The sequence below is a fragment of the Monodelphis domestica genome, chromosome 1, assembly GCF_027887165.1.
Source record: "Monodelphis domestica isolate mMonDom1 chromosome 1, mMonDom1.pri, whole genome shotgun sequence".
NCBI classification, from domain to species: domain Eukaryota; kingdom Metazoa; phylum Chordata; class Mammalia; order Didelphimorphia; family Didelphidae; genus Monodelphis; species Monodelphis domestica.
The window spans coordinates 305,396,954-305,417,900 of record NC_077227.1 but is presented as its reverse complement, the minus strand read 5'-3'; the positions used below and the strand labels follow the sequence as shown (position 1 = coordinate 305,417,900).

Genomic DNA, 20,947 nt, shown 5'->3' with positions numbered 1-20,947 from the left:
GCTAGGTAAAACATGGGGGCTAAGGATAAGAGGGACAGTTGATTGACTTTACAATGGTAACAAAGGAAAATGAGGAGTTCCAGACAGGAATAACAGTAAGGGGCTGATATTTTACAATGGACACCAAAAGGGAAAGACCCAGCCAAAGGTTGGGCTACTTTGGTAGAAGATTTTGGCTTTAGGGGGAAGAGACCTTTGGGACAAAAGAGATACTTAACATCTTAAATTCTATTGTTAGTCTAAGAGGCAGTGAAGCAGAATTTTCTCTCAGGGAGGATCTTTCATGTGACAAGGTCAAAACCTGGGGTTTCCAGATCCCACTAGGCCACAAGTTTGGGGTTTCTAGATTACATGTTGACAATGCTTACTAATCTGGATAGGCCCCAAATTCTTCTTTTTTTTTTCCAGTCTCCTTTTGGTCTACTGTGAGTTCTGTGAGTTGCCAGTCTCTGTTTTCTCTTGCACAATTCCTAGTTATAAATTGGTATCATGGATAAGCTATTACTGGAGCCTTTCCCCTTCCCTTTCAAGGCATTGCTTGAATTCAGATCTGTTTGTGGGAATTGGCATTGGCTTTCCAGGCACATTTCTTCTCATCCCTTCAGCTGGCTTTCATTTTGATATGAACTTATGCTGGCTCCCTGCTGATCTTTTTGGTTAGTACTAGATGAAACAAAGGAATTAACTTCTGTTTCTTTTCAGTCTTCTTTTATCATTGACCTTGTATGGGGTCTTTTGCAGATATTGCTGGGCTTAATGTAAGAAATCTTCGTTTCCCTATAAACACAACCAACTAACCAGTAAACTTCTGCAAATTGTTAAAGTGTTGTAGGAAAAGCATTTCTTAGTGATTGTATGGAATCCCTGCTCAGTTCTATGCTGATAAAATGGACATATTTTGGGAAAATGTTTTTCAAGGAAATCCTGGTATTTGCTAGTGTTGCTAGTATTTGGCATGTAGCAAGGCGTCTATAGCTATGCCTTACCATTCTCAAGGAGACCCACAGTCAGTTGTTAAACATGATAGGAACCCTAAGTATACAGGTTAGAAGTATCTCTGCCTATAAATGTTGTCACTGAATTATAAAGTTTTAGAGCTAGAGGAAACCTCATTATAATCCTCTCTTATTTTACAGATTAAGAAACCAAGATTAGAGATGTTATGTCTAAGGTTACACGTCTAATTTGTGAACAAGTCAGGACTAAAATCCTGGTTTCCTGGCTTCTGGTTTGTTGCTCTCTTCACCACCACTCAGCTGCATCTCACATACAAGAAAACTCGTATGCAGGTTTGAAGGGCCTTTGTTCAAATTTTGGCAAATTTTTGCGGAGTTCTCTGGCGATTTAGGAAATTGGTCTTAGGACAGAGCATCTCGGAGTCAAAGCTGGGCGGGATGAAAAGTGAACTGCAGACGTTCATAGAGCGCCAGACCTATAGTAAGGTAGGAACTGCCTTTTCTCAAACCCCGGGTGCTTCCCTTTGCCTCCTCTCAGCCCTGCCCCTTCCAGCTCCTGCTAAGAGCTCCCAGCGCAGGCGCAGTAACCAGGGAGCGGAAGTCGCTCTGTAGTGGAAGGTAGAAGGAGGAAGGACTACAATCTGTTAGCTCTGTGGATTCGTTCGGACTCCGTGCTAGGCCAAGGCCCAGCTCACTATGAACCGGCTTTCTGAAGATGATGATCCGTATGTAGTTGAAGAACCCAGCGATGAGGAACCAGCTTTGAGTAGGTAGGTCTGAATTGGGGCCTCCGCAGTTATCGGGGCAGGACTTTCTTGTATCTATCTCGGTTCCCAGAATGGACCAGGGCTAAGCTCAAAGGCAGATGCAGACTTGATGCTGGACACTTGATTACTGTTCGAGCCGTTCCGAAAAGAAATGGGACCTCGGGGAGGAGAGCAAGCGAGGGAGCGCCCGCCGCCTCCCCGACGGTTTTTAGGATCAGGCCGGGAGTCACCGAGCGAGATTCTTGTCCACCTCCTGGAGAGGTGACGGTGGGTCCCTGATATGTGACCCAGGAATCCTTTGGCTTTGCCTTGACATCTGGTGATGACAGTGGGGGATCTTGGGAGTATTTCTTGAGGAATAGCCACTGAAAACACCCAGCTGAGAGGGAGGGGTCTCCTGAACCTGAAAAAGCTAGGGGATAGTTGGGAGCACAGCCTGCAGGCATCAAATCTACAAGGGCCTCCCATGTGTCTGTCACTGTGCTCTGTCACTCTGGAGATACTAGGGCAAAAGACAGTTCAGCTCCCGAGAAGCTGACTGTCTGGTGAGAACGAAACACTACAAACAGGCTAAACTAGTCTTAGATGGATCAGAAAAGACTTCTTGCAGAGAGGGGGATTTTAGCTGGAAATGGAAAGAAGAGAGGAGGCAGAGATGAAGAGGGAAGAGAATACCAGGTATTTCACCAGGTACAGCTGGTGAAAATTCAAAGAACTGGGAAATGGAATGCTTTTGGAAAGTAACGGTGGGGACTAGAAAGGTACAGGTTATGAAGGACTTTAAATGCCAAAAAGAGGATTTTATATTTTATCTTGAAGATGATTGGGACCCACTTGAGTTGATTGAATGTGAGGAGAGGAACCCCAGGAGGGTGGTAACATTGTCAAATTTGTGTTTTAGGAAGATGTTTGTCAGCTGAGTGGAGGATAGACTGGAGTAAGGAGAGACTTGTGGCTGTTGCAGTAGTTTAGATCTGAGATGAGAGGGGAATAACCATTTATAAAGTGCCCTACTGTGTGCCATGGGAGTTAAGCACCTTACAAATATTATTTAATCTGATGCTCACCACAACCTTACTAGGTAGGTGCTGCTATTATCTTCAGTTGAGAAAATTGAGGCAAACAAGTTAAATGACTTTTCCAGGGTCACATACTTTGTGTCAGAATCTAGATTTGAAGTAAGATCTTCCTCACTCCAAGCCTGATGCTTTATTTATTGTACCTCCTTGCTCTGTTATAAGGACCTTCAGGTACCAGGGTAGCTGCAAGTTGAGGTGAAAGAAACTAGTTAAGCCTGGCTGAGTAAACTTTATAAACGATACTGCAAATTTCATAGTATCCAAAGTTCAATCAGACTTTTATGTAAGGAGCTAAGAAGATAGCAGACATGGATGTGAACTGTTGCACATATTTTTAGAACCAGCGGATATAGCTGTTAGTTTTGATGAACTGGGTAGGTAAGAGTGAAAGGATATTATGTGCGTGTTGTATTTAAATTAGCATTTCATAGCACTTTACAGTTTACAAAGCATTTTACATGTATCATCTCTTTTGATCCTCATTATAGCCTTAGTGGGGTAGGTGCTATTATTATCATCCCTGTTTTACAGGTGAATAAACCAAGGCTGAAAGAATCTGGTGACTTGCCCAGGATCATACAGCTATTATCTATATGAGATAGAAAACTTAAATTCAGATCTTCTTGACCCTTCAGTTTAGTACTCTTATCATTGGATCATTTAGCTAGGATAAATATAAAAGGCATCAAAACCAAGATTTTTCTTTTTAAAAAGAAGCATTTTGTACAGTAGAAACAATACTGGACTTAGAACCTTAGAACTTAGATTTGTTCCTGTGACCACTTCTGAATCTAATGCATTACTCTGTAAAAGAGAGCTGATGTTGGCTGCATTTTCTACCTCGCCAGGCCCTTTTGAGGCTCAATTAATAAAGTTAAATGCCTGCTGTGTATATATTATGCTGGGTGCTGGATATAAAGACAAAACTGAAACAGTCCTAGCCCCTCAAGGAACTTTTATTGAGGAGCTTACACTTACAAAATTAAGTGTTTGCAAAAATACTTTGAAAATATATATAAAAAATTCTGAGACTATATTAGTCAGAAATATCAAGTTTCATTTGTTCAGCTCTCTCAGCCCTTCCCATCAAAAGTTGGAGACTCAAGATTGTATACTCCATAGCAATACAATAATAATCCAGGACATTCCTGAGGGACTTATGAAAAAGGAAGTACTCTGGAAGTAGAAACACAAAAGAAAAACATAGACTTATCACTTGTTTATTTGGGTATGATTTGGGGTTTTGGCTTTAAAAGATTGCTTTGTTGCAAAAATGAATAATATAGAAATAGGTGTCAAGTGATAACATTTGTACAACCCAGTGGAATTGCTTGTTGGCTCAGGGTGGGAAGAGGGTAGGGGAAGAAAATGAATCATGTAAACATGGAAAGAAATTCTTTAATTAAAAAAACAAGCAACTCCAGAGGACAGAAGCAGAGAACCTGTATAATTCATATGTTGATTAAATACCCCCGAATAATTGATTTAATTATGAATAAAATTTGTAGAAAAGAATTTTTATATTTAATTTCTTATTGAAAATTAATTTTATTCATAGTCTTAACATCTCTATTTAAATTTATGAGGCTGGTTGGGGAAACATTAGCAAAGAGAAGGCAGAGAGAAAATTAACTTGTTGAAAGTGCTAATCAAGATTCTGCGTAAAATTAAATTACTACTTTCTCTTAGTTCTCCTAGACTTCTCTGCTTTTGCTGGATCTTCATTCCAGTCATGCCTGTTGTAAGTGGGTGACCCATAGAATTCAGTTCTGGTCCCTCTTCTCTTTTCCCTCTATACTACTTCACTTTATGATCTCATCAGTTCCATATTATCATTTCTATGCCAATGATTCTCAGATCTACTTATCCATCCCTAACCTCTCTGCTAATCCTCCAGTTTTTGGACACTGCCTACTGCCTCTTGGATATCTCTTATTGGATGTCCTGCAGGCATCTTAAACTCAAATTCCAAAATTGAACTCATCTTTTCTCCTCCAAACTCTCTGCCCTTCCCAAGTTCCCTATTACTGTTAAGGACATCACCATTCTACCAGGCCCCCAGGCTGACAACCTAGATGCCGTTCTTTACTCCACTATTAGATTGTGAGCTCCAGAAGGGCAAGGACTGTATTTTACCTTTCTTTTTATTCCCATATATTAGATGATTAATAAATGCTTGTTGACTGATTACCTTGTTTCCTCTGTTTACTGTGCCTTTAAGTAAGCTCTATTACAAATCTTTTGTATACTTATATATTGCTAATTGTCTGTTTTTAAATATTAGTTCTGAAGATGAAGTAGATGTGCTTTTACATGGCACTCCTGACCAAAAGCGAAAACTTATCAGAGAATGTCTTACTGGTGAAAGTGAATCATCTAGTGAAGATGAATTTGAAAAAGAAATGGAAGCTGAATTAAATTCCACCATAAAAACAATGGAAGATAAGTTGTCATCAATAGAAACAGGTAAATCTTCAACTTGGTATTTTAAACACTTAGTTTAGATCGCCGAGTCAAAAATTTTTTTCTAGTGATTTAGTTGATGTTTGTCATTCATTATCCACAGCAATTTTTTCTCTGTTGTTGCTAGGATACAAGTGATACTTTTATATTAAGACTGTTTTGGAATAGGATAATGTTGCAGAGAGGGAAAAAGAAAAGCTCAGAAAGACCTAAGATTAAGTTGTTTAAGGAAGATTTCAGGATTTACCATACTTGATTTCCTTTTTTTCCTGTCCTTGAAATTTGTCCCATGTTTTGAATATTCTTTAGAAAATTTTTTTAAATTATTTTTTTTAAACCCTTACTTTCCATCTTGGAATCAGTACTATGTGTTGGTTCCAAGGCAGAAGAGTGGTAAGGACTAGGCAGTGGGGGTTAAGTGACTTGCCCAGGATCACACAGCTAGGAAGTGTCCAAGGACAGATTTGAACCTAGTACCTCCTGTCTCTAGGCCTAACTCAATTCACTGAGCTGCCCAGCAGCCCCCTGAATATTCTTTTTTTTTTTTAAACCCTTGCCTTCCATCTTAGAGTCAATACTGTGTATTGGCTCCAAGGCAGAAGAGAGGTAAGGGCTAGGCAATGGGGGTCAAGTGACTTGCCCAGGATCACACAGCTGGGAAGTGTCTGAGGCCAGATTTGAACCTAGGACCTCCCCCTGAATATTCTTAATAGTTTAAATTTTTCAGACTTTTTTTCCCCTTTTGATTTGATAATAGTAAATGGCCCTGTGAGTTCTAATAATTACTCTGTAACACTGAGTAACCCATATAGGGCTAAGGAGATATTATTTTGATACTAAGTCCTTGGATAAAATGTAATTGTACTCCAGACTGATTTTTAGTTACATATCAGAATCTTATTTGTATTGTGGGAGGAGTTTGGTAGAATCCTTTCTTTCCCTGATTTTTACAGTTTATGTGATTGGATTCTGAGTTGAATGTGTGATAAATCCACTTGTAACATTTTTTTTTTTGCTTCTGGCTTTTCATTTTTAAAAATAGGTTCTTCCTTAGGACCTGTGAAAACTTCAGTGGTTCTATCAAAGTATTATGATGACATGTATTCTGATTCTGATTCTGAGGATGAAGATACAGGCAAGTACTATATACTTACTCTTCCAGTAAGGTTTTTTTTTTCCTTTTTGATAAACAAAAAAGGCTAGCCAGTTAGTATTATCTTGATATAACTGATTTTAAGTAGCTGTAAGACATTTTCATTTAGTGTAGCTATGTGGTAGAGCAGGGAAAGTGCCAGGCCTGGAGTCAGGAAGACATATTCTTGAGTTCAAATCTAGCCTCAGAAACTTATTAGCTTTATGACCCTTGGGCAAATCACAACCCTTTTTACTTCATTTTCCTCATTTGAGCTGTAGAAGAAGTGGCAAACTACTTTAGTGTCTTTGCCAAGAAAACCCTAAATGGGGTCAGGAAGAGTCAAACACAACTGAAAACAACTTTTCCTATCAACTTCCCTTTCTCTTAGCTAGATTTTTACTATAAACATTCAAAGGCAAGGGTGGTGACATGCTCTAATCTCTTTTCATTCTTTTTTTTCTTTTCTCTTTTTTTAATAATACTTTTTAAAATAATACTTACCTTCTGTCTTGGAATCATTGATTCCAAGACAGAAGAACGGTAAGGGCTAGGCAATGGGGGTTAAGTAACTTGCCCAGGGTCACACAGCTGGGAAGTGTCCGAGGCTAGATTTGAACCTAGGACCTCCTGACTCTAGGCCTGACACTGAGCCACTCAGCTGCCCTCAATCTCAGTTTTCTTAAAGAAATGTAAGTAATTCCATTAGAATGAATATCTGAAGACTTCATATGAAGAAAATATAAACTTTACTCTTCCTTGTTGATTTTGAAGTGTTTATACTATCAACTATATTTGAATGCCTTAAATATGAAGAAAAACAATTTTATTGATTCCTATTACAATATTCTTTACAAATCAACCAAAAGTTTTTAATTGTATAGTCTAAAATTATTTTCATTATAAACCCACCTGCCAACAAAAGTAACAAAATAAACCTGTAAAATAAAGAGGTAAGATCCTATTCTGATGTTAGAACCAAACACATTTATAAACAAATGAGCATATAAAAACTTTTCTTTTGCATCTACTTTGTGGACTCTGAGAAGTTCCACTTTTTGACCCTGTTTTCTTCCTCCATTCCCTTTCTTTATGATATTTCCTATTTATCATTTTCATAACATAATTTTCTATTCTGCTTTATGAATTCAGCAATTCTCCCAGTTAATGAGGTTAGGGGTTTTTTGTAGTAATTTGATATTACAAGTAAAGCAGTGGTGAATATTTTTAAACAGCTGGATCAAATTTTATTTCACAGTTCAATAGCACTTACCATGAGAATGGAGGGAAACTTTAGGCCCAGAGAAATTAAGTAATTTGCTTAAGATGATGAGTAAATCAGCATTTATAATATTAGTTACTAGAATTTTTATGGAGAGTTTTGTATTGGTATGTGGATTTATTCCTGTACCATAAAATGCTAAATTTCTTTTTTAGCTAGATAAGAACTTGGGGCTGAGGCAGGTTAGGAGGGGAGAGGTATCGTCTTTTTCCTTTTTTAAAATTTTTAACAAAAATGTATAAATGAGAAAGAGAACAGAAAATATTTAGCATAGAAAATTCTTTATAATGTGCTTAAAAAGACATGACTATTTGATTAAAAATTTTTTTTATTTTAATTTTTTAGACCAATTACTTGTAATAACAAATTTCCATACAAATTTTCCTAAGCTGAATGATCGAATTTATCCCCCTCCTTCCTTTTTCCTTCCTGGTGATAGCATATGATTTGATCCGTGTTAGACATGTATTATCATGCAAAACATTTCCATATTGTTTGTTTTTGTTAGTGAGTAATCTTATAAAACCAACCCCCCCCCAAACATAAACACAAATAAACAATTAAAAAATGGCACACTTCTATCTGTATTCAGACTCCAATAGTTCTTTCTCTGGAGGTGGATAGCATTCTTAGTTACAAGTCTCTCAGAATTGTCCTGGATCATTGTATTGCCTATAATAGCTAAGTCTATCACAATTGATCATTACACAATATTGCTGTTACTGTGTACAGTGTTTTCCTGGTTCTCCTTATTTCACTCTGCATCAATCTGTGAAGGTCTTTCCAGATCTTTTTGAAATAATCCTGTTCATCATTCTTTATGGCTCAATAGTATTCCATCACTATCACATGACTGAACATGTTCAGTCATTCCCCAACTGATGGACATCTCTTTAATTTCTAATTCTTTGTCACCACAAAAATAGCTATAAATATTTTTGTATAAGTAGGGCCCCTCCCCCATTTTTTTAAATCTCTCTGGGATATTCTTAGTGGTATTCTTAGAACAAAGGGTATACTTTGTTTTATAACCCTTTGGGTATAATTCCAAATTGCTCTCCAGAATGGTTGGATCAGTTAGATATGCCTATTTGAAATGGTATTAAGGCACTTCCTTTACATTTTCAGTAATATCACAAGTGAATAAGAAGAAAAAAAAACAACAGTATCGGATACCAACAAATGATGAATTATTATATGATCCTGAAAAAGACAATAGAGATCAGGCCTGGGTGGATGCACAAAGAAGAGGGTAAGAAATTTAAGCCATAAAAGAATTTATGTTAGAGCAGTAAGAGAAAATCATTATCTCAGCTAAGTACCTTGGGATAATTGGAAAATGAGATCTCATCTTTGTAGTGTTTGAAATAAATTTGTTTTTAAAATAGATGACTGAAATTGTTGAATTTCATCTGATTGTGTGATTAGGTTATTTTCTTTACTTTTTCCCCTAGTTTTTTAAATAATATTTTAAAGGTTTCTCATAATCTCACATATATAATACACATACAACCTTAAATTACTTCTTAAAAGAAAACTTAAACCCTGTTTCAACACATCTTATCAATACCCCTCCCTCTGACTGAAGAGATCTTTTGTTTAAGAAGGTTGCTCAGGCCAGCCCTCTATGCTTTTCCTCTCTGGCTGCATTTCAGTATTCCTTACGTTGTGAGTGCCTTTTTTTTTCTTTCTTTATATTGTAAGTACTTGGTACAGTTCCTGGCACATATTAGGACCTTAATAAATTCCACTTAATTTAACTTGAATGTTCTTTTCACTTTCCCAATCATTTTTGCCTATTAACATCCCATCTGTCTTTAAAGGCCATGTTCAGATGCCATTTCCGTGAAATTTCCCCTTTTATCATCACCATGATATAAACATTTTTTGTATTTTATCCTGCTTCTTTTGTGCTTTATCATATTTTACTTTGTTACATTATTTTTGTAGTTTTCCTACTTAATTTTAATCTCTTTAAAGGAAAGGAACCCATTTTATTTGTATTTTCATCTTCTCTAGCTTCCAAGATATAGTGCCTTGTATTTAATGTTTATTGGATCACTTTTGAATTCTTCCCAAACCTGCTTTTCTTTAGCATAACTCCATGCTCTAAAATTTCCTATTTTTATCCACAATCAAAAAACTAGCCCTTTAGACTGTTCTTTACTGTAAAATGTTCCTTTGTTGTCCCTTTTTTCTTTATCTAGACTATACTGAGAAAACATTTAACTAGATAATTAATCAACCAAAAAGAATTTTTAGAATTTATTTTTAAACCCTTACCTTCTGTCTTGGAATCTATACTGTTTATTGGTTCCAAGGCAGAACAGTGGTAAGAGCTAGGCAATGGGGGTTAAGTAACTTGCCCAGGGTCACACAGCTGGGAAGTGTCCGAGGCCAGATTTGAACCTAGGACCTCCCATCTCTAGGCCTGGCTCTCAATCCACTGAGCCACCCAGCTGCCTTCTAAAAAAAGCACTTGTTAAGAGTTGGTTACATACTAGGCATTATATAAGGCATTGGATAGAGCAAAATACAACCAGGTATATCTCATTTTTATGTTGATCCCTTGTTATTCCAAGCACAGAAATAACTTTGGTCCAGGATGCTCTTATTACCATTATTAAGCAAAGTAAAAACCAATCAATCAATTAAGCCACTCTAGTATGTACCAAGTGCTGTGATTAGCACTGGTGATATAAAAAGAGTCAAAAGATAATCCCTGTCCTCAAGAAGCTTGCAATCTAATGGGGAAGAAATAAGGGAGATACATATGGTTCTTATATGGTTCCTGATAGCTGATAGGTAAAACTGTTCACTTCAAAAATTAATCTTAGTTTTCTATTGCTACAAGAGATTCATTTGCTGTGTGAAGGGATGCAGATATATTTAAACTAGTTTTTCTATATATATGTGTAAATGCTGGTGGTGGCAAAGATAGTTCTGTGAGGAAATCTGCATTAATGCAGTGAATAAGCTTCCTATTTTATTCATAACCTCATGTTTTATATTCTGTATAAATCTATAGGCTGTACCATCTCTTAGGTCAATTAACCAAACACCTTAAAGTATTAGATACCAATTTAAAATATCTTTTATAGGTTTTATATAAAATGTCTGGCTATGATTTTGTGTGAAAGTTCTGGTACCAATATTGTAATGAATTCAAATTTATGTAAGCAATAAAGAATGAAATGACAGATACTGGAAAAATATTTTGTGAAAAACTGTATTTTTTATAACAGGACTGTGACAAAGAACTATCGGGATTGAGTCATTCTCCCAATCTATAATTTAATAAAGTCTTAACCACTAGGAGGTATCTGTAAAAGTTGGAAGCAGCATACCATTTTGCAATAAAATGTATATTTGTTTGACAAATAATATTTGCAATTTTGGGTTTAAGGGCTGGAATTATAGTAAATGTACAAGTGACAATTACTTTGTGCCTCGATATTAAAATTCAATTTTATTACTGTTGATAATTTCTGAGTAAGAATGCTGAGCAAAATTTAGTTGTAGTCTTCTGATTGACTCTCTTAATAGCCTGTTGATAAGCAGATCTATCAATTCTTCAGAAGGAATTCTGCTGAGATAGCAAACCTGGAAATATATGATTTCTAATAATTGTGTTGAAAGCTCAGTTTGTTTTCCTTCCGGTTTTGGTAAGTGTGTCATCATTGTCCTGGAAGATTTTCAGAACAGAGTCCAAATGGAAGAGGGATTCCACCTATAAAGATAGTATAAATAGTCCTCTATTAAATGAAAAAAGACATCCTGGAAGAGGCTTTGAATTCCCTGGGCTGATCTTCAGTTTTATTTGGAATATGGAAAGACATAGATAAGAATTATGTAAAATGAGAAACATAGAGAAGTGACAGAGAAGGCAGTCTTTTGGAATAGATGGGAGAGGATGGGTTAACCTTGGTAAAGGGTAAGGTCACTTTACATGAAACAGCATTGAAAGTGAAGGAGTTGTTAAGCGGCAGAAGGTACTTTAGAGTTTCCAGGAGTGAAAGTATTATATTCTATATATTTTTATAAAATAGGAACATAGCATAACAGTACACCTTAATATTATAATACCTTTTTTCACTTTTTCTGTAATAGATACCATTGTTTAGGAGTGCAACTCTCTCACCAACAACAGGCTGTACCAAACAGTGATGCTGTCTTAAATTGCCCTGCCTGCATGACTACATTGTGTCTTGATTGCCAGAGGTAATAAATGAGGGGGGATTGTTAATGGATTTTATTTTTAATTAGAAATACATTTCATATTGGGACAGCTAGGTGGCACAGTGGGTAGAGTGGTGGACCTGGAGTCAGGAAGACCTGAGTTTAAATTCAACCTCAGACACTTTATTTGCAGTGTAATTTTGGACAACTCATTTAATTCTGTTTGCCTCAGTTTCCTAATCTTTATTTAAAAAAAACAAAACTCTTACATTCCGTCTTGGAATCAATACTGTATATTGGCTCCAAGGCAGAAAGAGTGGTAAGGGCTAGGCCATGGGGGTTAAGTGACTTGCCCAGGATCACACAGCTGGGAAGTGTCTGAGGCCATATTTGAACCTAGGACCTCCAATCTTTAGACTTGGCTCTCAATCCACTGAGCTACCCAGCTGCCCCCAGTTTCCTAATCTTTAAAATGAGTTGGAGAAGGAAATGGCAAGCCACTCTAGTATCTTTGCCAAGAACACCCAAATAGGACCTGGGAAAGTTGGACATTACTGAACAACAAAAAAGTTTTCTATTTGTCTAATTTATATTAAGATTTTCATGAATTCCTTAGGACAGAGACATTATTTCATGCAAGCTCAGAAAATTCTTTAAAATATTAATAACTATTTTTCTATATGACCTGTTGTGTGGGGTAGAAATTGAGGGGACCTTGGAAATTTCAAAGTTCACCCTCTTTTTACCACTTATTAAACAATATATGACTGTGGGTGTCAGTCAGTTAAAATATAAAGTTTTATTGAGAGAGAGAGATGGGGGTTGGGGTTCAGGTTGAAGACCTGATTATAGATGCCCCCAGGGGATTACAGAGAAAATGTGGGGCACTGCCTCAAGTTGTGACCCAAGACAAATGCCCAGCAATTCACTTAAAAACCCCCCTTTTATAGGAGCCTGAAAACAAATGTAATAAATGGATGATCTGTCTGGAAACTATGTCTGGTTGTGGTAACTGGTATATACTCTGGCTTGGCTAGAGAGCTACTACCAGGGGAACATTAGGGATGCCTATGTGTTATAATGGAGATAAATGGATAGATGCTGCTAGAGGGGTGCTCTGGAGCTGCCTATTAATCACTAATGGCTAATAAATCAAGATATTTTCCTACCCTTTTCCTCCCTTCACCTCCCAGGTTTCACCCAAACCTTTTGCCACCTCTCTTGGTCAGTTACCCCCAGAGAGAGCCAAAGTCTCAGTTTCTCTCTCTGGCCAGCTTCAACTTGCCTCTTCCTGGGAACATTCCGTTTGGAATCTTCACCTTGATTTTGTAGATCAGGTCCCTAGCTTTGTTTCTTGCATGCTTGGCTTGTCCTACAAAACCTCTCTTTCTTCTTGCCTCTTCCACACAAGTCTCCTAGAAGGGATTATAATATTTTACAATAATTGGAGATAATGTTGAATAGTTGGCTTTACAAAAGCTTATTAACATCTTCAAGAAATTGGAGGGGGCAGCTGGGTGGCTCAGTGGATTGAGAGCCAGGCCCAGAGACGGGAGGTCCTGGGTTCAAATCTAGCCTCAGATACTTCCCAGCTGTGTGACCCTGGGAAAAGTCACTTAACCCCCATTGCCTAGTCCTTACCACTCTTCTGTCTTAGATTCTATTTTTTTTTAATCCCTTACCTTCTGTCTTGGAATCAATACTCTATTGGTTCTAAGGCAGAAGAGTGTTAAGGGCTAGGCAATGGGGGTTAAGTGACTTGCCCAGGGTCACTACTAGGAAATATCTAAGACCAGACTTGAACCTAGTACCTCCCATCTCTGGGCCTGGTTCTTAGTCCACTGAACCACCAAGCTGCCCCCATCCCAGTACTGATTCTAAGATGGAAGGTAAGGGTTTATTAAAAAGAAAAAAATTGAAGAATAGCTGCACAATGAATACATCAGCAATTAATATTTTATAGGAATGACAGGGGAGTTGGGGACAACTTCAAAGAAGGACAAAGATTCAAAGAGGGAAGTGGTTTGGGACTGGGTTATCTAGGAGGGACTGAGGAGATGATCATTCAAGCCATGGGCTTGACCTCCTATGAGAAGCTTCAATAATCCAAATACAAAGATACAAAAGGAGAGTCCTCTTAAGACAAAAGGGTACTCAAGATTACTCCAGTCCTTCAGGACCTAAGACCATCAGCCTGGGATTCCTGCTTGGAGCAATTCCTAGGTAGTGAGAATAACACACTAATTTCCCACTTCACATACCTATATTTCTAAATATATTCCTCTCCCTTCAACCACTCCCCAAACCACTCTCTTATAACAAGAAGTAATTACAAGTAATAAAAAAAACAGTTCAGTAAAATTAGTCAGTGGAGATGCCCTCAATATTTTGAGGGGCAAGCTTTGCCATTATATTTTTGCAGCATTCAATTTCAGTTGTTTGGCTATTCTTTCCATTTATATGTATATTGTTTTCCTAATTCTACTTATATTTCTTTTGTGTCAGATTATATAAATCTTTCCATCATTCTTTGAATTGGTCATATTCATCATTTCTTATAACACAGTAATATTCTATTACGTTCCAGTTCCATTACATTCATGTAGTACAACTTGCTTACCCTTTCCTTGTTTGTGATTTGAGCAATACCTTAATCTCTCCCTCTAATCCCATTAGGCTAGTATTTCCTTGATAGATGTTGAGACATTCCTCATCTCCTGAGTAAAAAGCACTCTAGGGTTTCAGGTAGGGAGAGACTTGGGAGGTTTGTCCCATGAATCAAGATGAAATCAGACAAGGGAACTTTGATCAGCTGAATCAGATCAAGATTTCTTCAATACTCATCCTTATTTGACTATCTTTCCATGCTATGGTTAAGTAAATCTCTTTGTTAACTGTTAAATGACTGCCTCTGAGTGTCTCATTTTGTTTTAGTGTTGAGCCTAAACTATTAAGGGACTGACCCGACACATGGAAAATCAGTTGGAATAGTCTTAGGATTAGAACATAAATTGAGCTCTTAGAGTGGGCAATGGGTCCTACAAAGGAGGGGATTTATGCTTTTGGTGGTACTTTTTGGTAATGCCAAGAGTTGGTTTCTTAGTATGAGGCACTTATACTCAGAGTAAACTAGCTGGGGCCATTCAGTGAGAGTAGAACTTATGTGATTTTGCTCTGTGTCCTTAAGAACCAAACCTTGAAGATAATTACTGTAAATTATTTTAGGCTCTCTAGCTTTGTGGATCTTCAAGCCTGTAAGCCTCTTCCAAGTTATGCTAGGTGATAGCTTCTGAACTATTTTCCTTAAAAGTAGCTTCTAGGGACTCAGTTTTGAGCAATGGAGAAAGAATTATTTTTTTGTTTGTTTTTCATTAGTAATGGACTAATTCAGAAGAACTAGACCATAGGCCTTGCTGGGAATGGTGCATTTGGAACAGATGCTAATTATCATTTTGACCTAATTGCCTTGTGGAACAAACGCCCCTTTTAGCTGTAAGGGAGTCATTTGTACAAACTGTGAAAATTTAACTTAAAATTTTTTTTCAATTACATTTGAAACAATATTTGACAATTAAAAAAACAACCCTTTTCTTTCTGTCTTAGAATCAGTATTCTATATTGGTTCTAAGACAGAAGAGTGGTAAGCACTAGGCAATGTGACTTTCCTAGAGTCTGTGAATCTGTGAAAATTTCTCAGACTCTACTTTAGAACATTTGGTTAAGGCTATTCCCCATTTTAAACAATTGAGGTACTTGATTAGGAATGTATTGGGAATTTTATATTACTCAACCCATACTTAGGAATACTTTAGGGGAAGATAAAGTTGTAAAACTCCTTACTGAACAATGAAAAAGTATTTACCTCATACTTATAGTGAGGCCAAAACCTTAAGCTAGGTCTATTTTTAGTAGTAGTAGTAGTCTCTTGGTAACCGAGGATGACGATTGTCTTTGTGCGTTTTCATCTATGGTGTATAGGTGAGTATGCACAAAGACACTTGTGCATGAAGGAGATTTAAGTGGAAAAGTCGTTGCACAGAGACAGTCCCACTTTCTCGGCGTTGGAAGCCTGGGTCCATTGGCACAAAAGGTCATTATACCTGGAGACTTCCTCAGCTGCATTGGATGGCCGTGTTGTCCTTTGTGCTCCAACATGCCCTAAGCACTCCACAGTGCTTTGCTGCATCGCCATCTCAGCCGTTGAACTTCAAAGGTCTATCTTTAGATCTAATACAAAAGGGTGCTAAGTACCTATAAAGGTTAAATTGATCACTAAAAGGTCAAGCAACTTAGAAAGGTCGAGCTTAGCAAGAGGTGTGAAGTTTTAGTCTACTCAGAGAAGGTGATAACAAAAGAAGATGTGAATTAATGATCAGTTCTGTGGAGAGCGTCTACTGTGATTGGTAGATGTGAAAATTTAGGAGAGGTGACATAAGAGAAATTTCTCTTTAAAAGGAGCTGGCTCTCTCAACTTAGGGGGAGTTCGGACTAGTGAGAGTTCAGTGAGTTGGATCTCGGATTAGTTGGAGTAGCTGGGCCTCTGAACTTAGTTGGAGTTTTGTTTGGGACAAAATCTTGTGGTGAGACGATAAAAGACTGACTTAGTTTTCTCTCTTAAGAGAAAGGCCTAGGCCTAGGCCCTAGCCTTTTCCTACTATTTCCTCTTATTCTATCTCTCTCCCTTCCCTTAATTCCTTCATTTGTATTAATTAAAATCTCCATAAAACCCAGCTGACTTGGGTATTCATATTTGGGAAATTTTTCCCATGGCAACCACTTATTTTTGATATAAATCAAGACACTAACAATTATTTTTACAGTTTTGGCAATTTAAATCTTGAAACCCACATTTTCAAGGTTACAAGTCACACAGCTAGGAAGTTTCTGAGACTAGAATAGAACCAAGGACCTCCTATCTCCAGGCCTAATGCTCTATGCACTGTGCTAACTAGCTGCCCCAGGTTGGCAGCAGTTGTTTTCTAACGTTTTTGATTCAGATTCTCTTCATTCTCTCTCTTCCTGCAGTGGTAAATAGTCTGACATAGGTGCAGTAAAAACTGCACTTGATCCAATTTATATGCACATGCAATTTATATTTCCATATTCTTCATGTCATGAAAGAAGACATATAAAACTTTTGAAGGGAATAAAGTAAAAAGATGATGTACTTTGATTTACAATCAGATTCCAACAATTTCATTTTTGGCTATGGATAGCATTGTTTATATCATGAATTCCCTGGGGTTTTCTTGGAACCTTATTTTGCTGATAATAGTTTAGTACTCTACAGTTGATCATTGTACAATATTTCTGTAACTGTATTCTGTTCTGCTAATTTCATTTTGTATCAGTTTATATGTCTTCCCAGGTTTTTCCAAACTAATCTTTTTTTTCTGGTTTCAGGCAATGAACTTTATTTTTTATTTTATAAGTTTTTAAATTTTTTATTGATTAATTAATTCAGAATATTTTCCCATGGTTACATGATTCATGTTCTTTCCCTCTCTTCCTCCCTCGCCCCTCCTGGAGCCGACAAGCAATTCCAGTAGGGTTTACATGTATCATTGCTCAAAACCTATTTCCTATCATTAATATTTGCAATAGAGTGATCATTCAAAGTCATTAATCCCAATCATATCCCCGTCAAAGCCATGTGATCAATCATATGTTTTTCTTCTGTGTTTCTATTTCCACAGTTCTCTTACAAAATTTTCTTAAGAATAATCATTTTAGATAAATAGAGTCAAATTCTCCAAGCCAGGTAATTATTTTGGTTTATTGGAATAGGGCCAAATCCTCCAACAAAGCCAGATTCCTAATTAACATCAGAAGACCCAGTACATTGGGAGAGACCTTCTTTTATAATCTTAAAGTAACAGTCAGGTTTTCCATACAAGCACAAAGAAAAATATAAGAATAGTCATACCCTTCAAAAGATGAAGACATTCAGCAACACTGTTCATTAGCTAGTTCAACTAGGAAGCAATCCTTATTTATCCATTGGTTAGGTCAGCTAGGAAGTACCCCTTATTTGGTGAGAGACCTAAGAGTCACTTGAAGGTTATGGGTGGGGAGGTGGAGAAGGATGTTCTCTGGGCCTATTCTGGATAAGGATGACTGGTGATGGATAACATCATATCTGGTCATGGAACTAAGGTCAAAGCCAATGACGCATACCCAATCACACATTAGGTGCAAGTCAAAGCAGTTTTTTAAAACTTTACTAAAATATAAATGAAAAAAACCTCCTAAATCATAACTTTTAAACTATCTTAGAATTACAAACTATCTTAGAATTACAATTATGATTATGTCAAAACTACTGATCACATTAAACTCTAATCATGTATAAGGGGTAGGAGTACTTTCTCACTCCCAGTTCTTTCTTTGGATATGGATAGCATTCTTTCTCATAAATCCCTCCAGATTGTCCTGGATCATTGCATTACTACTCGTAGAGAAGTCCATTACATTCCATTGTGCCACAATGTGCCACACTGATATCTCCAGGATAACAATGTTATCCTGATTCTGCTCTTTTCACTCTGCATCAATTCCTGGAGGTCATTCCAGTTCACATGGAGTTCCTCCAATTCATTATTCCTTTGAACACAATAGTATTCCATCACCAGCATATACCACAATTTGTTCAGCCATTCTCCAATTGAAGGGCATCGCCTCATTTTCCAATTTTTTTTTTTGCCAACACAAACAGCGTGGTTGTGAATATTCTTGTACAAGTATTTTCCCTTATTATCTCTTTGGCATAGTTCCAAATTGCCATCCAGAATGGTTGGATCAATTCACAACTCTACCAGCAATGAATTAATGTCCCAATTTTGCCACATCCCCTCCAACATTTATCACTTTCCTTTGCTGTCATATTGGTCAATCTATTAGGTGTGAGATGGTACCTCAGAGTTGTTTTGATTTGCATTTCTCTGATTACAAGAGATTTAGAGCACTTTTTCATGTGCTTATTGATAGTTTTGATTTTATTGTGTGAAAACTGCCTATTCATTTCCCTTGCCCATTTATCAATTGGGGAATGACTTTATTTTTTGTTCAATTTATTAGCTCCTTAAAAATTTGAGAAATTAGATCTTTGTCAGAGGTTTTTGTTATAAATTTTTTTCCCCTTTTTGCTGCTTCCTTTCTGAATTCATTTTGTTGGCCATTTCTTATGGTACAATAGTTTCTATTACAACTGTTCTCCAATTGATAGATACCCACACCTTTAGTTTCCAGTTCTTTGTCACTACAAAAGAAGTTGCTAAAAATATTTTTGTACAAGTAAGTCTTTTCCCCCTATTTCTTTGGGATGTAGATCCAGTAGGGGTACTGCTGGGTCAAAGGGTACACATAATTTTATGGATATGATTCCATATTGCCCTCCAGAAAGGCTGTATCAATTCACAGTTCCACCAACAATGTTTTCTTACATTCCCTCCATTATTTACTTTCCATTTTGTTTTTTGGTTATAGCAACTGTTGTATAATTTCTAAGCATAGGAACACAAATAAGAGAAAGTCTCCAAGTCAAAAAGAAATAGGTTTATTGGGAGAGGGCTAGTCTCACAGTAAAGCTAGACTTCTGGTCAAGACCAAAAGATCCCAAGCACTGTGAGAGGCCTTCCTTTATACCCCAAGAATATCACCAGTACATAAATAATTCAAGACAGTAGTTATACCTATCTAAAAGTAGAGCTACTTTCTAAGCCTGTTAATGTCAAGAATCATGTATTCTAAGGTGACCAGGGTAAGGAAGAGGTGCCAGGCCCATGATGTATACTAGGGTGTATACAAAGGTGAAGGGATGTCATCAGGCTTCTAATCGATGTAAAACCCTCTATGCTAATGAAGACCAAATCACAAGTTCAAGACCATAATTGCTGAGGATGTATGATATAGCACATAAGGATTAAGGCTGAAACTGAGGCCTATGTTAACAATGATTAGATATATTAAAGTATTTATCCTACTTAATTCAAAACTTAATATAATCATTACTTATACTAAAATCTAATCCTCATATAAGGGGGCAGAGGATCTCACACTCACATGGCCACTTTGATAGGTGGGAGGCAGTATCTGAAGATTTTGTATTTCTAATTAATCTAAAGAAATTTACATTTCTAATCAATAGTTCTTTGGAGTTGAGACAAATTTCTGATATTTCAGGATTACCTAATAACTGTGCTGAAGAAACAAATTATTTGTTGTAGCCCCCAGTAATGAGAGTATGCCTCAGTAAAATCAAAGCCATGGTGTAGCCAGAATCACTCCTCACATAAGGCCCCCAAACCCCTCCCTGGTGTACTTGGTAAATGACTATCTGTTCTATACAAACTCTCTGAAGCCAAACATTTCCCCGAGGATCTGGAATAGATGGTTACATATTTACTTGTGATATAGAAAACTATGCTTAGAGCCACTGAGGTAATCTAAATCCATAGTCTCCATCTTGCAAATCATTACTAACCATTGTCCCTTGTAAGGGGGAAAAGGGGTTTAGTTTTAAAAGGGTTGAACTTTATATTTTATGAGTGTGGTTGCTAGGAATTTAATTAATTTCAAAGAGATTTTATTTACAAAATGTAGAAAGAGTGAAGCAAGAAATCAGAGAGAAGATAAGGTAAGATATCTAGCCTGAACACTTAAGTATTTTGTCTCCAGCCCTTTACTCAGCCTGGGCAGGGAGAGTTAGTTCTTAGCTGGAGGGGCTTCAGCCCTTATAGCCGAGGCCCTGGGAATGCAGGAAAAGAGTAAGTCTCTCCTAAGGATAGTTTTTTTTTTTTCAGAAAATCCATCAGAGTCAGCTTTTCACTCACCACATGTCAGTTCATAGGAACAGGGTCTCAAGTTCAGTCAGCAGATCAAAGAATGAAGAATTTTTTTCTCTCACAGGAAGTAACAGCTCCTTTTAAAGACATTTTTTCTTGCATCACTTCCTGTGCCTTCCCCTAATTCCACATCTACCAATCACAGTTGAAGTCCTGCTCTAGGACTGCCCAGAAGGCAGTCAGTAGATTCTGAATCATCACCCAGTATCACACACATGGGTCACAGATCTCCCACTTCATGATTAA

General features: G+C 37.1%; 1 protein-coding gene across 2 annotated transcripts in view; it reads left to right on the top strand.

Moving 5' to 3' along the window:
- The first annotated feature begins 1,240 nt into the window (after positions 1-1,240).
- Positions 1,241-20,947, top strand: part of EAPP (E2F associated phosphoprotein) — a 28,737-nt gene continuing 9,030 nt past the window's right edge. Inside the window, exons 1-5 of one of the 2 annotated variants that reach the window (XM_001364929.4) lie at positions 1,241-1,726; positions 5,087-5,268; positions 6,308-6,400; positions 8,808-8,931; positions 11,790-11,900. In XM_001364929.4, coding sequence (XP_001364966.1) covers positions 1,653-1,726; positions 5,087-5,268; positions 6,308-6,400; positions 8,808-8,931; positions 11,790-11,900 — 584 coding nt within the window. In that variant the 5' untranslated portion in view covers positions 1,241-1,652. The remainder of the gene's footprint in view (positions 1,727-5,086; positions 5,269-6,307; positions 6,401-8,807; positions 8,932-11,789; positions 11,901-20,947) is intronic. The other variant, XM_056821568.1, reaches the window with a different exon arrangement.